Here is a 17,079-nt window from a genome sequence, read left to right as displayed (position 1 = left end):
TAATGCAACTTAAATTGACTTGGAGAAATATTTTCTTTTTGATCATATGCATGTTATTCGGGTAATATCAGCATTTTCAACTCGTAGCTAAAAGTTACGAGTTGATGATCAATGTAAGTTTGTAACCAAAACTCTTTAAATATTTTGCAAATTTATTACGGCATGGTTACATCCATCTATAGTTTGAATATGCATGAGATAATCGTTAATGAATGTTTGATTTAATAAAACATTGTTTAAACCAATGAATGAAATGAACTGAAATTGGAGATGGGCCGCATTTTGTACACCGTAAGCTGAGCAGTACCTTTAATGCAACAGATGTTTATTTCAGTTTCCAGCTTGATGTATTGCTGTAGATAAAATTAATGTACATCAGCTTCCATCTGTTCTGTTGGATACTTTTACTGTTTGCTCAATCATATTATGCCATTGTGCCAATAGCTCATCAAAAAGGACACTGTATAACAATATTAACAGTTATGTGCTTAGCTGACAGATAAAATTGCAGACCTATATGGTGAAAAGTGTTGCGTGTAGAAATAAAATGTTATCTAACATGTGATCAGTCATTTATAATGCCTGAATTAAAGTGTCAGAGAGACCTGAGCAAGATCTATCTCAAGCTAAGTGTTGTGTTATTGTGTTGTATCCCTGTCTGCTTTACGTTTCTTGGGGCTGATAATATGCACCTAATTCTGCTGGGAGAAACTGCTATGTGTTGTTGAAAGCCTATTTCAGGGGAGTATACTGCAGTATGTACAATACGTTCTACCTGTACCTGTCATGAAAGGACTCCCAATGGGGCGAGTCAAAAGTGTACGTCCCTTTATTGCAGGTGGCCTGTCAGGACAGGTATACTTGCAATTGATGAAGATACACAGTTGTCCCATAATATATTATAGATCTATATATAATAGATGATGTTCAACAATAACTCTGGCAGGTTTTTATGAGTTCTAACAGAGTGAATGTAACTCGTGCTTTTATTGAGGCCAACTTGTCAACAAGACATTGCCAGTGACTAGCGAAGGGTACTGTGTCTGAAACCCATGGACAAGGAGCATGCCGTGTAGAAAGCTTTTAAGACCTTCAGACAATGGGAAATTTGGGTCTTAAAATGAGGGTCAATTTACGGTGCATGGTTATCACAGATTTTAAGTCTGAAAATTCAACTCTTACAAGTTACATGGGGAGAAGTCTTACATTGGGGGATGGTAAGGGGGGGGGGGGGGGGGGTGGTTGGGTGGTTCTACCATAAAAGGCAATAGTCACGAACTCCAGAAATAAGTCTCTTGGGTTTGTAGTTTTTTTGTTTGTTTGTTTGTTTGCTTAACGCCCAGCCGACCACGAAGGGCCATATCAGGGCGGTGCTGCTTTGACATATAACGTGCGCCACACACAAGACAGAAGTCGCAGCACAGGCTTCATGTCTCACCCAGTCACATTATTCTGACACCGGACCAACCAGTCCTAGCACTCACCCCATAATGCCAGACGCCAGGCGGAGCAGCCACTAGATTGCCAATCTTAAAGTCTTAGGTATGACCCGGCCGGGGTTCGAACCCACGACCTCCCGATCACGGGGCGGACGCCTTACCACTAGGCCAACCGTGCCGGTTTTGGGTTTGTATGGGTTGTGAAAGAGTGAACACGGTAAAATTGTGTTCAGTGAGGCAAGCTTTCTACACATGCTCCTTGTCCATGGGTTTCAGACACAGTACCCTTCGCTAGTCACTGGCAATGTCTTGTTGACAAGTTTTCCTCAACAAAAGCAAGAGTTACATTCACTCTTTTACAACTCATAAAAACCTGCCAGAGTTATTTTTGAACTTGGTCTATATGGGACAACAATATGAGTCCTTTATTTGGATGTGTCCTCTCGTCCTAGAGGCCTTGCAGGCAGGTTCCACTGTGCCATTCATATTATCATATGACATAATGACATGTATATTATATGATTCAGTGTTCTCAAAATTTTAATGACATTGTAAAAGGGACCACTTCAGTATCCTCATTTGTATGCTTATGTCTAAGAACTGTCAGCTAGTGTGTCAGTGTGCATAAACTCTGGTTGACCTGTTGCCTTATCCCTGACACCCCCTCTTGTAACAGCTTTCAACACACAATGTGCTTATAATCAGCTCACCCCTGGTTTGGATATCAACTGTTCGGCTTCTCTGTTTTGTACTCTCTGCCCCATAACTAGGCCCAGGTTTGCACTCATAGCGCACGGTGTCCCTGCATTGGATGATCCCTTTTAAGACAGAAAAACAAAAGAAATAATGAGGATAGTGAAATGTGATGCTTGTAACAGTGGCAATCTGATACTCTTCAGGTTAGAACAATAATTCACTTCATCAAGAATACTGACTTGGTGTCAACATATGAATGAGAATAATATTTCCAGCTTAAGCCTAAAGTTACTGGGCCAAAAGTATAAAGGAAAGTCTTGTTTATATATATACAGAGGTCATGTTCTCTCAGGTACACTGAACTCACATAACAGATACATGTAGCACTGTGCTGTAACTTTGGACTTTGAGTATAGGCCTGGCTGTTGTGTTCATGCTCCAACTTAATTTGGACTTGAAGAAAATGGCTTGGCTATGCAGCTTTTCCTGTTCTATGAGGGCCTAGCTAAGGTCGAATCATTTCAACACACTGCAGTTCTTAGGCGAATAATATTCATTAAGCTCAATTGTACAGTGGAACCCTTCATTAATTACCACTCCCACCCCCATCCCCCTTCTTAATTTAAGATTCGCTGCTCTCCTTGTAATACAGTGGAACCCCCCTTTTAAGACCTTCAAAAATCTGAGTTAATCAGGTCTGAAAAAGGAGTCCTCAGTCTTAAAACGGGGGTAATTTTTACAGAGGTTAAGAACAGAAAGTCTGAGAAAACAAGGTTATAAAAAGAAGGGAGTCTTATATTGGGGGGTTCCACTGTATGCTATTTCAGACTATGTTCTTTAACTCCATTTTCAGACTCTTTTTTTCTGATTTTTCTTAGGTCTTAAACAGGGGACTTCAACTATAAAACCTTGGTTTACCAACCGTTGCGTTGCTCTGCATTTCAGGAGAGTCGCAGTCGCCAATCTTCCCCAACTCGAAAGTCAAGTTTACCAAACACATGCACGCGGAGGTTGACGGGAAGCTGGAGGAACTGGCGGGCTCCATCCTGCAGCGCAATGGCGAATTCGGCTACGAGCCCAGGGATGAGATGTCCACGCCTTACGAGATGCCCCAGTACCCCATCCAAGAGAAAGAAAACCGCAATTACTTTGAGCGGCAATACAGTCACAGGTGAGACTTTTTGCAGCGGAATGATCTGTGCCATTGTTTGGGTCTTGGTTTGCAGCGTAGTTTTTGAAGTAGTAGAGTTGCAGATGGTCATATTACGTCTCATGATCTATGCCATTGTTTGGGTCTTGGTTTGCAGCGTTTTGTTTTTAGGTATTCTTGCCGACGGTCGTATTACGTCTTTGGGATTCAGCGTTGAACATGGTTTGCAACGAAATCTTCTTTTCTTCTTCTCGTTCGCTCCCATTGCGGCAGAATGATCTATGCCATCGTTCGAGTCTTCAGGTTTGCATCATAGTTTTTGAAGTATTCTTGCAGGTGGTCATATTACGTCTTTGGGATTCAGCGCTGAACATGGTTTGCTGTGGGATTTCTAAGAATTCTTGTAGACTGTCAACTATTCCATCCTTGGGGTAGAGCACTGTGGTTTGCAATGGGCTTTAAAAGTGTAAGAGTGTGTCAAATTAGCTGTATGTGGTTGAACTTCATGTGTCACCATAGACAATGTCCGGAAATAACATAGTTTGGGTTTTATGGGCTGTTAATGTCAATCCACAGCAAGTAATCTGAGATCAGTGATCGGTAATAATTGATCCTTGGAGTTGAGTACTGAAAATGATTTGCAGTGCCAGCTGTATGTGGTTGAACTTCATGTGTTTGAAGTACAGTAGAACAGTAAACATCTTCAGGTTTTGGTTTGTTTTTGTGTCTTTTTACATTTAGCCGAGTTTTTTGTTTTGTTTTGAGGAAGACTGTAAATGGTACAGTTTTCAGTGAAGAAAAGTTTTGTTTTGAGGAAGACTGTAAATGGTACAGTTTTCAGTGAAGAAAACTTTTGTTTTGAGGAAGACTGTAAATGGTACAGTTTTCAGTGAAGAAAACTTTTGTTTTGAGGAAGACTGTAAATGGTACAGTTTTCAGTGAAGAAAACTTTTGTTTTGAGGAAGACTGTAAATGGTACAGTTTTCAGTGAAGAAAACTTTTGTTTTGAGGAAGACTGTAAATGGTACAGTTTTCAGTGAAGAAAACTTTTGTTTTGAGGAAGACTGTAAATGGTACAGTTTTCAGTGAAGAAAACTTTTGTCCTAAATACTTGACTGTTTAACATTGTGACTAACTGGTTGTAAACTGCACATTGGTGGTACTAACGGCCAGCTGATAAATGTACACATCAGTATTAATACATGCCTGCTGAAAGATGGATGAGACTGCCAGGGTCTTTATTCCTTTTGAGGATACCTCGATTTGGCTGCCCAGTACTGCCAGACACAATACTGCTCTTGGGCATGCTAGAGGCATAGGTTTACATTAATTGGCTATAGTGTATTAATGTGTGTGATCACAAGAAAAATATTTGATAGTTACATAGTATACATGTATGAGTATGTTCAGCACAAACAGTTGTATGCTGAACATTGCATCCTGCCTAAAGTGCATAATGCAGTATTCTTAGCCATGGGGGGGGGGGGGGGGGGGGGGGGGGGGGATTTCTGCCTCACTGTTGCGGCATCCTCATTGCAGTACATGCTACATTGGACAAGGATGTGTCAAAAAAGATATTGTTTATATATTTAAGTCACTTATATGACTAAGACCCTCCCCCCCTTGCCCCACCAACCTAATCCTTGTGGTAACCTTGCTATTTTTAACCAGGCTAGCTTTTGTTACATTTTTTATTTTGATCTTAATTACTGTTAATGTTCCTGGTGAAGTGTAGTGTGTTAAATGGAAATGAACAGCTTTTTGTTTTGTTTTTTGGTGACAATAGTGGATTGGATAGGAAATGTCAAGAAAAGTCTCATTCTTGTAATGGGATATAGCTGTGTGTATATATTCAGTATGAGAACTGTGTGTATGGACGTGTCTTTCATAAGTTAATTAAAGCTCTGACTACCACATTATTTGTTTTTTTTGAGAGAAATTAGTTTACTGGAAAATGGATAATGTCAACAGAAGTGTGATTCTTGTATTTGCAGCTAAGTATGTCACTGTTTGTAGAATCTGAAACTAACTCACAGTGCTTATACTTATAGTGTCTTTTGTGGTTTAATTAATACACTGTACAAAACGTTTTGCCTTCACCATGCATGTTCAAACCAGATATAAAACCTGAGAATTGTTTTGCTTGACTTTGCAGACAGCTTGATAAAACCCTCAATTTTAACAATTCAGAGTGAGTGCTACTAACGTGAAAGATATCAATGTCTATGCCGCATTCCCACTTTCATCAATGCATGAATCATGACGTTGTCTGTGTTGGGTATTAGTCTTAGAGTTCACAGGTCTGTATATTTTTGGTCATCAAAGTGTGCATGCATGCAGTGTCTTTCCAGATTGTGTTTGTGTCACGGTTCATCACCAGGTAATGAGTGTGTATGAATGTGAACATGTTTCGGAGAGTTATTTAAGTATCCTGAGAGATTATACGTTATTAAAAGATATTTTATTTTCCTCAACTCAAGGCGATTTGTGTTTATGTTTATCAATGAGAAAAATTCCTAGGCTACTTTTCTTCACAAGCCGAAGCCGATCAAGGATCAAGTATTTTGACACATGATTCCAATTTTTGTCAGTAAACATTGAAAAAGCATTTGTTTTAAGTGCATTGGAAATCTTAATTAACTGTGCGACGAACAAGTGTGAAGCATGTTTGAAAAATGGATGTTCAAATGCTGCTTGTACATGCAGTACGATCATTTTTCTGAAAATACTAATAAGTATTTTTGAGAATACTCCAATTGCAAAACAGGGGTTCCCACCGGGTCTGACAGATCTACACACTGGGTGCAGGGGCTCACATCCAAGAGAGGTGGCATAGGACAAATATCCTGGACAATGCAAAAGTGATAGGACATTTGTCCTGAACAAAAATAAATCAATAGGACATTTTTTTCACAACAAAATGTAAATTTAATTAAGTTGGCCAGCTTTCTAGAGCGACGGTTTCATCTGGCTCTGGCTGCTCAGAGGCCAAAGGGAGCTCAGTTTCAGTGGTACTAGCCGCTGATGAGGGCAGAGATTTGAAGTACTGACGCTTCTGGTCTCTTTCTGACACCAATTTTTGTTTTAATATTTATAATAAACACAACAAAAACTTGTGTTGGGAGGCAACTGTCAACCGGCTTGGAGCATTGAGAGTTGCGACCCTTGGAACAAATATCTGTGTATGTCCGATGTCCGATGCGGATGTGAGCCCCTGTGGGCGCTATCAACATCTTCCACTTGGACATACACCAACAATCAGAAGCCTGCCATGCAGGTCAATTGCTTCCTCTAGGGCGGGGATGTAGCTCAGTCGGTAGCACGCTGGATTTGTATCCAGTTGGCCGCTGTCAGCGTGAGTTCGTCCCCACGTTCGGCGAGAGATTTATTTCTCAGAGTCAACTTTGTGTGCAGACTCTCCTCGGTGTCCGAACACCCCCGTGTGTACACGCAAGCACAAGACCAAGTGCGCACGAAAAAGATCCTGTAATCCATGTCAGAGTTCGGTGGGTAATAGAAACACAAAAATACCCAGCATGCTTCCTCCGAAAAACGGCGTATGGCTGCGTAAATGGCGGGGTAAAAACGGTCATACACGTACAATTCCACTCGTGCAAAAAACACGAGTGTACGTGGGAGTTTCAACCCACGAATGCAGAAGAAGAAGAAGAATAATTGCTTCCTCTGCAGAGTGTGATTGTTGGGGTGAATGAACGCTGCAGATTGACACAGACGTTAGTTACAACATTTGTTACAACAATTGCCACACTGCACAGAAAGCAGCTACCGCCTGGCTGTGGATTGTTGGGGTGAATGAATGCTGCAGATTGACACAGGCGTCAGTTACAACATTTGTTACAACAATTGCCACACTGCACAGAAAGCTACTACCGCCTGGCTGTGGATTGTTGGGGTGAATGAACGCTGCAGATTGACACAGACGTTAGTTACAACATTTGTTACAACAATTGCCACACTGCACAGAAAGCAGCTACCGCCTGGCTGTGGATTGTCGGGGTGAATGAATGCTGCAGAATGACACTGACGTCAGTTACAACATTTGTTACAACAATTGCCACACTGCACAGATCTCGAAAGCAGCTACCGCCTGGCTGTGGATTGTTGGGTGAATGAATGCTGCAGAATGACACAGGCGTCAGTTACAACATTTGTTACAACAATTGCCACACTGCACAGAAAGCTACTACCGCCTGGCTGTGATTGTTGGGGTGAATGAACGCTGCAGATTGACACAGACGTTAGTTACAACATTTGTTACAACAATTGCCACACTGCACAGAAAGCAGCTACCGCCTGGCTGTGGATTGTTGGTATGTGTCCTGGTGGAAGGAATGCTATCAAGCGCGTGGCCAATTTTCAACCGACTTTCAAGCACTTTTTTGTCAGAACTACTGAGTTGGTTGAAAAGCGCTGCCTAGGTGAACAGGGCATATAAGTCAAGAGTCTAATTTTAAGCCAGCTGTCATGTCGCGAATATGGAAACATGTGTGGAGAAAAGCGACTACATGAATATTTTTTTTGTCTTTTCTCCATATGCAATTTTCTTCTTAAAGTTTATAGAGTGAGGAAGAAGAGAAAGTGTAGAGAGCAGAATATATTATCTAGGTTAGTATCGAAACGGTGTGGAATTAAGATTCACACTCTAAAATCATATTTGTTCTTTCCCCTAGTAAATTGTTCGGAGATAAGGATGATATAGTACTTTTTTATTGTTCTCTTGCGGTAGAATTAATTGGTTAATTGGTTTTGACACGATGGCGCCGGCTTGACTGACGGGATATGAACCCTAGGTCACTAAATCGCTACGGCTTAATTTTGAGCACGTGGACCGCCCGCGAAAGCATTGTTTTTCGACATCCAACTCTCACCTTTCCCCCCCCCCCCCCCCCAACCCTCCTTTCCAGCTTGACTTGATTCTTTACTTCCATGTTGAATAATACTTGGTACACACAGACGAACACACACGCACACACTCTCTCTCTCTCTCTCTCTTTCTCTCTCTCTCTCTCTCTCTCTCTCTCTCTCTCTCTCTCTCTCTCTCTCTCTCTCTCTCTCTTTCGTCTTTTATGTAGCTTTTACATGTATATCATTCTTTCTTTTACCCATGTATTCAATATAAACATGTAGTCTGTATTCATTTGTTTAGTAGAATGTAGATTTTATGTTTATCATCTACATATGAGAAGCCTGTTGAATATACACTGTGTTTGACTGTGGTTAACTTGTAACTGCATACATTTTTGGTGTGACATGACTATTTTGCGAGATAATAGTCAGAGGTTTTGCACTTTGTTCACAGTGTTGATAACCAATGAGTGTTTGGTATCAAATGATGCGTCGTAGAATCTCCATTTTATTGATGTATATCTTTATAGCGTTTTTGATGTAGTTTTCTTAGTACAGGAGTTTTTGTGTATGTTTGAGGGGTTTTAACTGTAGCTTGTAGGGAGACTGATACCAGCCTCGAAACTCTCCCCCCTCCCTCCCCATTTTGTTATGTGATCCCAGTGCGACGTTTTCATTGGTTCCTTAGCTGTGACGTCAGGGACAGTCATGGAAGGTATATAAGCTGTTAGTTTTCAAGGTTCGGGGGAGTCTTGGCAACCAACCTGGCTTAAGTGTCTAAATGGTATACCGGACTTCCCACTTAGAGTTACAGCATTGCTTCTGTGCCTGTGGAAAAGGTTGTGGGAGGCAACCTTAGTACCGAACGGTTGTGGGAGGTTCCCAACCTAGTACAAAGTATTTGTTGTTATCTCTAAAACTGTCCTCCGGAGTTTTGGCAACCAACCTGGCTTAAGTGTCTAAATGGTATACCGGACTCCGCCCTGTGGACTGAACTGACAGGGTTAAAAACAAACGTTCCGCAGTCCCAGGTTACCACACGGCGAGTAAAGTGGCGTCGCTTTGCTCTTTTACTTTATTTTTCACTCAGGCCCCGAACCTCTGCCCAAATTTTCAGCCATTTTAGGACATAGGATATTGCTTTCAGTAGCGTATTTTGCTAAAGGTACCTACGGGTCATGCCCAAATTTTCAACCATTTTAGGACTCAGAATATTTTTGTAAGGAGTAGGAAAATTACAGGAATAGAGTGAACCAATGTACAGATATACTTTCTGAAAAGAACCAACGCCTTGTATTGAGTTGTTTTTATGATTTGTTTTGATGCAATACAATTTTGAACTTTACCTGCCTCTTCTTGAGTTTATATTCTGTGTGTCTGTTTGTCCTGTCGTGTGATTGCCATCCTGACAAATGACCTTCAAACACGAATAACATCTAAGACACAGACACAGACAGTTAGAGTTAATGTGAAGCTAAGACCGCTCGGCTTTACAAATGGTGTCAGAAGTGGGATAAAGATTGGTTCATTGTAGGTTTTGGTAGCTTTTTATTTATTTTTACTTAGAAAGAGAAGATCCCTTCCCATCCCTTTGTTTTTTATTTTATTTTTCTCGGTCACTCAGCCAGTGACTGTTTATTTTTCTGGACTGCTGCGAAGCAAGATGTCTGACCTTGGTTCACAAGAAGACCTGCGGGCGTCTGGCGGTACTGACGACAAGGGTCGTCGCCTACCTCCGTTGGACAGCGGGATCGAACTGACTGGCAGGGCTGTACCACAACAGACGCTTGCCTCGGCGAAGGATGACCGTCACAGCAGGGCGTTCGACCGGACCCGCAGAGACGAGGAGATCGCTTGGGGCAGCAGAACGGGACTCCTCGCCGATGACTGGGTGGAGGCCGAGACGCTTCTCGCCGGAGCTACTGGGCAAGGATCGCCGATGAGAGAACAGGGTGGCCAACTCCCTGGTTACCCATTCTCTCGACGAGGGGACAGCTCGTCGCATCACTTCGCTTTACCGACGGGACAACTGGACAGACTACACATCTCATCGACGGATGGAGAGGATCGTCTCTCTCATCGTCTCCTTTCGCCAATACGGGCGCGGGGAAGCGAGCTCCTCGACTATGATTCTCCTCAACGCCAGGGGGAGTCACTTCATCGTTTCGCTTCGCCCACAGGACGGGAGACTAGGAGCACAGGCCCTGATCGCCCTCACAAAGACGTTTCTTCACGTCATTGGGCTTCGCCGACACGTCATTACATCGATCGACCAACGAGGGATTGGGGTGGCCAGAATCTTGGCTACCCACATCATCTGCGGGAGACAGCTCCGGTGGAGCGAGGCACCAACAGAAAACCACCTAACTTCGACGGAAAGTCAAGCTTCGGGGACTTCCGGGTCCAATTTGAGATCGTGGCAAAAATGAACGGTTGGTCGCAAGGAAGATGTGCGATGGAGATGGCTGCATCTCTCAGGGACCAAGCCGTTTCCGTGTTGACGCTACTTGACCCTGACATGAGGGGAGACTACAGAGCTCTGGTCGACGCACTTGAATCAAGATTTGAACCACGTCATCAGACAGAGATGCATAGAGCGTCGCTCCGCAACAGAACCCGCAAAAGAGGCGAGTCCCTGTCGGCGTTGGCCCTGGACCTGAAGGGGATGACCAGGAGAGCTTACCCCACTGCCAGAGGCGAGCTCTGGGAACAGTTGACTGTGACAAGCTTTCTGGATAGCTTGGCCGACGGCGACATGGAGTGGGCCGTTCTTCAAGGAAGGCCGACTACGGTAGAAGAGGCGGTCACTCTGGCGACTCAGTTTGAGTCATTCAAGAAAGCTCGGTCCAGACGGCGAGCAAAAGACGAACCAGAGCTCTATCTCGTCCAAGAGAAGACAAACTCCAAGGACAACACTACGAAAGATAAAGACAACAGACGCAAATGCTATTTCTGTAACAGCCCTCTGCACCTGATCGAGAATTGTGCCGAACGGATCGAAGGACTGAGGAGAACACAACCGCAGGCACAGGGACGTAACAGGAAGTCGGGAAACGAGCAGTAGTCGACACCGGAGGTCACGTGTCGGCTGGAGAAGAAGAAGAAGACGAACGACCTGACACAGAAACATTCGACCAAAAGGAGAAGGGCGGACCATACGTAGCAGTAGAAATAGGACAAGACAAGTTAATTGCACTAATAGATACAGGGGCCTCGATATCCATCATGCATCCTGACGTCTATGACCGGCTACCAGAGAACAACAAGCCAAGTCTTCGACCAGTCCAACTGCACCTGACTGTAGCAAACGGGCAACTGGTCTCGGTGAAGGGTCAAGCAGACTTCAAAATTAAAGTCGCAGAGAGCCACATCGTCATCCACAGGTTCATGGTGGCTCCAATGAACGTACAATTGATCATCGGGTATGACTTCCTCACCCGCTTCAACTGTATCCTCGACGCCAGGAAGAAAAACATCGAACTAGCAATCGATACGACGGATGACGAGTGGGACCAATATCATGATTCAGTCTGCAAAATCCAAGCAGCCGAAGACGTAATGGTGCCGGCGGGGACAGAAATGATCGTGGAGGGCGATTGTAAGACAGACCCGAGCGACGAACCTTTGATTCTAGAGGCCGACAGAGGCCTGGCTTTTCGCCAGGGACTGCTGATTGCCAGGTCGCTGGTGCCATGGGGAGAACGCGTTCCAATCCGCGTTGCCAACCTTTCTCACGAAGACCAGCTGCTGAGGAAGGGCACGACGCTTGGGGTGTGCGAGACGGCCCTGAACGTGATGGAACCGAGCAAAAACGGCAGCCCTGTACCTGCATATTTGCGGAGTGTATCCGTCCAGCCTCCCTCGAGTGACGTTACAGATCTGTCGCCGGCACTACAAACGTTATTCAAAGACAGCACGGGGGAGATAAATGCGGAGCAAGAAGCGAAACTACTGCGGTTTTTGCAGGACAACAGGAAAGCCTTCGTTGAGAATAAAGAAGATTTAGGGAGGACAGGCCTTGTTAGACACCGGATCTTCACGGGCGAGGCTGCACCAATCAAGCAGGCACCCCGTCGATTCCCGCGGGCCAAGAAAGCTGCCGCAGAAGAAGAGATCAAGAGAATGCTGAGACTGGGAGTCATCGAACCGTCTTGCAGCCCTTGGGCATCACCTGTGGTCCTGGTTGGAAAGAAGGACGGTTCCCTGCGGTTTTGCATAGATTACAGACGTCTCAACGCAGTCACGAGAAAAGACTCTTTTCCGTTGCCGCGGATCGACGATACCCTGGACGCTCTTGAAGGTTCCTGTTGGTTCTCTACTCTCGATCTAGCAAGCGGCTACTGGCAGGTGGAGATGGATCCGGAGAACTCAGAGAAGACGGCCTTCGTCACCCATGGAGGGCTGTGGCAGTTCACCGTGCTTCCCATGGGTTTGTCGAATTCTGGAGCCACATTCCAGCGGTTAATGGAGATGGTTTTCAAAGGCTTGGACCAAGTAGCTGTGCTCATCTACTTAGACGATCTGATAGTCCATGCTCGAGACTTCCAAGGTCACTTGGACAACCTGCAGAAGGTCCTCAACCGACTACAAGACGTTGGGCTAAAGCTGTCGCCGAAAAAATGTCGTCTCTTCAGGAAGGAGGTCGAATTTTTGGGGCATGTTGTCTCCAACGAAGGCGTGAAGACGGATCTGAAAAAAACAGAAGCCGTACAGAATTGGCCGACTCCTAAGACGGTGACAGACGTCAGAAGCTTCCTGGGGCTTTGCAGCTATTACCGAAGATTCGTCCGCGGTTTTGCTGACATCGCGAGGCCTCTTCATCGACTGACAGAAAAGAAAGCTACTTTCCAGTGGACAGAAGAGTGTCAAACGGCGAAAGACACTCTAGTCCAAGCTTTAACTACAGCTCCGATACTGGCATACCCGAAAGAAGAAGGGCCTTTTGTCATCGACACAGACGCGTCAGGCGCAGCGATCGGCGCTGTCCTATCACAGGTCCAAGACGGCGAAGAAAAAGTGATCTTGTTCTATAGCCGAGGGCTATCGGCACAGGAAAAGAATTACTGCGTAACAAGACGGGAGCTGTTGGCGGTGGTGGACTCAGTAAAACACTGTCACCATTTTCTGTACGGGGCGCATTTCAAAGTTAGGACAGATCATGGCGCTTTGAGATGGCTGTTGTCGTTCAAGAACCCAGAGGGACAGCTTGCCCGATGGCTAGAGCTGCTGGGCACCTATGACTTCAACATTGAACACAGACCAGGCAAGAAGCACACCAACGCAGATGCCCTGTCTCGACGCCCGTGTCACCAGGAAGACTGCAACCATTGCGAGAGAAAGGAAAAGCAGGAAGAACAGACGGCATTTCTGCGGGCAGTGCATGACGTCAGACAAACTTCAGGCAACAGAAAAGGGGCACGTGACCAACAGCGGGAGAAGCCTGCAGACCGAAATGATTGCTGGCTACAGACCGTGACGGAGGCTGAGCTCTGCGGAATGCAGGATGAAGACGAAGTTATGAAAACGGTCAAAACCTGGAAGACGGCCGGCCGACGACCACCATGGGCCGCTGTGAAGAACCAGGCGGCCGAGATGCGCATCTACTGGACGCAGTGGGCGCGGCTCGACATAAAAGACGGGTTGCTGGTACGATGGCTGCCGTCAGAGTCACATCCAGTTCGTCAGTATCAAGTGTTAGCGCCACACGAAATCAGACGCAAGGTCTTCGATCAGCTTCATCATACCAGACTGGGAGGACATCAGGGAATCAAGAGGACAGCTGCCCTCGTTCAGCATCGCTTCTGGTGGCCACAACAAAAAAACGACATTGAAAGGTGGTGCCAAGTTTGCGAACAATGCCAGTTTCGAAAGCAAAGAAGTGGACCAGCCAGAACCCCTCTTCAACAAGACATTGCAGCTGAACCTTTTGGTCGCATTGCCATGGACATCCTCAGCTTCCCAACGACTACGGAGAACGGTAACACATGTGTGCTGGTGGTCAGTGATTACTTCACCAAGTGGAGTCAAGCTTATGCTCTGGCCGACCACCAGGCCTACACGGTAGCCGATGTCTTGGTCACGCGATTCTTCTTGATATTCGGCATACCTAGAGTCATCCACACCGACCAGGGGCCCGAATTCCAATCAGAACTGTTTCTGCGATTGTGCGACCTGCTGGAGGCGAAGAAAACGAGGACATCACCATATCGCCCACAGTCTGACGGTCAGGTTGAAAGACTCAACCGTACGCTGATAGACATGCTGTCAAAGTTTTGCGATGATCACAAGGAAGACTGGGACCATCACTTGCCTTACATTCTTTGCTCGTACAACTCCACGAGGCACGACAGTACAGGCTGCAGCCCGAACCTGCTGATGATGGGTCGTGAGATCACCCTGCCTATCGACCTCATGTACGGGACAGAGCCAGCCACTCCAACTCATCTTTGTCCTGTTGAGTATGTCGAATGGGTGAGACAAACGACGGCGGCCAGCTTCGACTTTGCCCGAGAACATCTTCAAAAAGCAGCAGAGAGGCAGAAAAGGAACTATGACAAAGGCGCAAGGGAGAGACTTTTTGAGAGAGGTCAATGGGTGCTCAGATTTTATCCCCCAAATCTGAACAAAAACAAACTGAACTCAAGATATGTCGGTCCCTACCTGGTGCTGGGCAAGACAAGTGAGGTCAACTATGAGATTCAGTCAAGCAAGGACGCCACATCTCTCGTCGTGCATGTTGACCACTTGAAGCCGTTCTACACAGAGAACCCGCCCATAAGCTGGATCTGCATTGATGTGGAGAATCAAAAGGGGACCCAGACAGAGCCTGATGTGGGGATGGATCAGGAAATGACGGGTGTAGAGGCAGACAACAGTGATAGAGAGATACAGATGACAACAGGGACGACAACGAAACTACGGCGAACCAGCAGGACTCGTCGTCCGCCTGATAGACTGAGATTTGACCATTAGAGGAGATTGAGGGGTTCACGATGAGTCAACAGCGTCCGGCCGGAGCTGATGAAACATTTGGTTTTTTTCTTGTTGCAACAACTTACTACAGAAGAGTCATATACACTCTGCCATGGGTGTAGTCCGACAACCTGCGGGGAATTGGATTGGGAACCGTCTTGACCTGGTGTCACACTAGGTGGCACTGGAGGGTATGGTACAGAAGACCTACCAGAGGACAGGCAAGGCAAGCATAACCGAAAGAGCGGTTTGAGCGGCGTGTGCTGGACCTATGCGGCCACATAGGTCGGGTGGGCTGATCAACTGGAGAGCTAAGTGCATCCAGCAGCGAGGGAGCCTGAGAGATGGACTTCTCGGAAGGGGACTTAGATTACAACGAGGGGTCCCGAAGACACGCATCGGTCACCAATCCATGAACTTATTGCAGGGACCGAGAAGGTTGTCAAAGAGAAGAACACAGAACCACAAATCTCTTCGAAAATCATTATTAGAATCTACGGGGGCAGTCAACGACACCACTACCTTTGTCCCGGTGAAGACACGGCGGTCGACCTGGGATGCCAGCTGCGTCTCGGCGTTAAACGGTGCTCCAGCTGGGGGTCGTCCGGGGGCGGATGTTTCACCGAGGTCGACGCTTGGCAGTGACAGAAGAGACGGAGGAAGCTGCCTGGCGCCGCGAGGACGCGCCAGTTGATGTTGATGTCGTTGCTGTGACGGAGGGAGCTGCCTGGCGCCGCGAGAACGCGCCAGTTGATGTTGATGTCGTTGCTGTGACGGAGGGAGCTGTCTGGCGCCGCGAGGACGCGCCAGTCGATGTTGATGTCGTTGCTGTGACGGAGGGAGCTGTCTGGCGCCGCGAGGACGCGCCAGCCGATGTCGACGCCGATGCTGTGACGAGATGACGTCAGAGCGACGTAACATCATCGTCGTCAACGCCGCATCCGTGATGTCGCCACAACTCCAACAACGATGAGGTCAACGATCGAAGGTTTTATTATTTCGAGCGCCAAAGACATTGCTTTAATCGATTTCAAGAGTCAATTAGGATTGTTTTCAAAAGAAGGAGAAAGACAGACGTTAGAGGAGTTACCGCGTTGTGTGTGTGCGATTCAAAGACTGCTACGATGGGGACGGACAACAGATGCGGTGTTCATGTACACTTACGACTGGTAAGAGTATACATTTTGTCTTTTTATTCTATAAAAGGTTTCTCGTACTTGCTGAAATGGCGAACATGAATACGTTTGAGAAATCTGGTTTTGTTGGTTGTTATCTCTTTTGAATGTTGCTGGGAATTTCGTTTACACATGTTTTTGATTTCAATGCTGAGTAACCATGGCGAAGTAAATCGGTGTGTGGTTGTTTTTTTTAAATGGAACAGAAGACTAGAGTGGAAAGTCTAACGTTCTTTTATAACAATTTTGTGTCACTATAACAGTTTTTTTTTTGTTTTCGTTGTTTTTACTGTAACCTGTAAAATACATCACTTATTTCATTGGGAAGGTCGCGAAGAAACAAATTATTTCGACGTTTTTTTTAACGTCCCTCCTTTTGTTGTCGGTGAAAGAAATTATAATCGCATAATTCTAATATTTTTTTTGTAACAATATATTTTTTTTCTCCTTGCAATTTATTATGATAATAGAACTGAAAAGCTGAGAGAGGTGTTTTTATTTGGTTTGGACCAAATTCACTATTTTTGAGTTGGAATCCAATAAGAACGGACAGAGTTTCGGCGTTACTAATGGTGTTTCTAACGCAAATCTTATCCTTCCGCTCGGTTTTTTTTACATTTGGTGTCAGAAGAAAAAGAAGGAGGATATTGGTGTTTTACTGGTTTTCTGTAAATATGATTTTTGCTTTGTGTAAAACGATGGTACTTATAGTGTTTGATGTATACTTAGCAGCAGGACTATATTTTTGCTTCTGCTTCAAGAAGTTTTAATACCCTCGGTC

General features: G+C 45.4%; 1 protein-coding gene across 8 annotated transcripts in view; it reads left to right on the top strand.

Moving 5' to 3' along the window:
• The window catches only part of LOC138974046 (AMP deaminase 2-like), an 87,291-nt gene that overhangs the window by 2,919 nt on the left and 67,293 nt on the right, over nucleotides 1–17,079 (top strand). For all 8 annotated transcript variants that reach the window (XM_070346755.1, XM_070346759.1, XM_070346753.1 and 5 more), the window contains one exon: nucleotides 3,081–3,306. In XM_070346755.1, coding sequence (XP_070202856.1) covers nucleotides 3,081–3,306 — 226 coding nt within the window. The remainder of the gene's footprint in view (nucleotides 1–3,080; nucleotides 3,307–17,079) is intronic.

Source organism: Littorina saxatilis, linkage group LG8 (genome assembly GCF_037325665.1).
Source record: "Littorina saxatilis isolate snail1 linkage group LG8, US_GU_Lsax_2.0, whole genome shotgun sequence".
NCBI classification, from domain to species: Eukaryota; Metazoa; Mollusca; class Gastropoda; order Littorinimorpha; family Littorinidae; genus Littorina; species Littorina saxatilis.
This window is presented reverse-complemented; position numbering and strand designations above follow the sequence as displayed.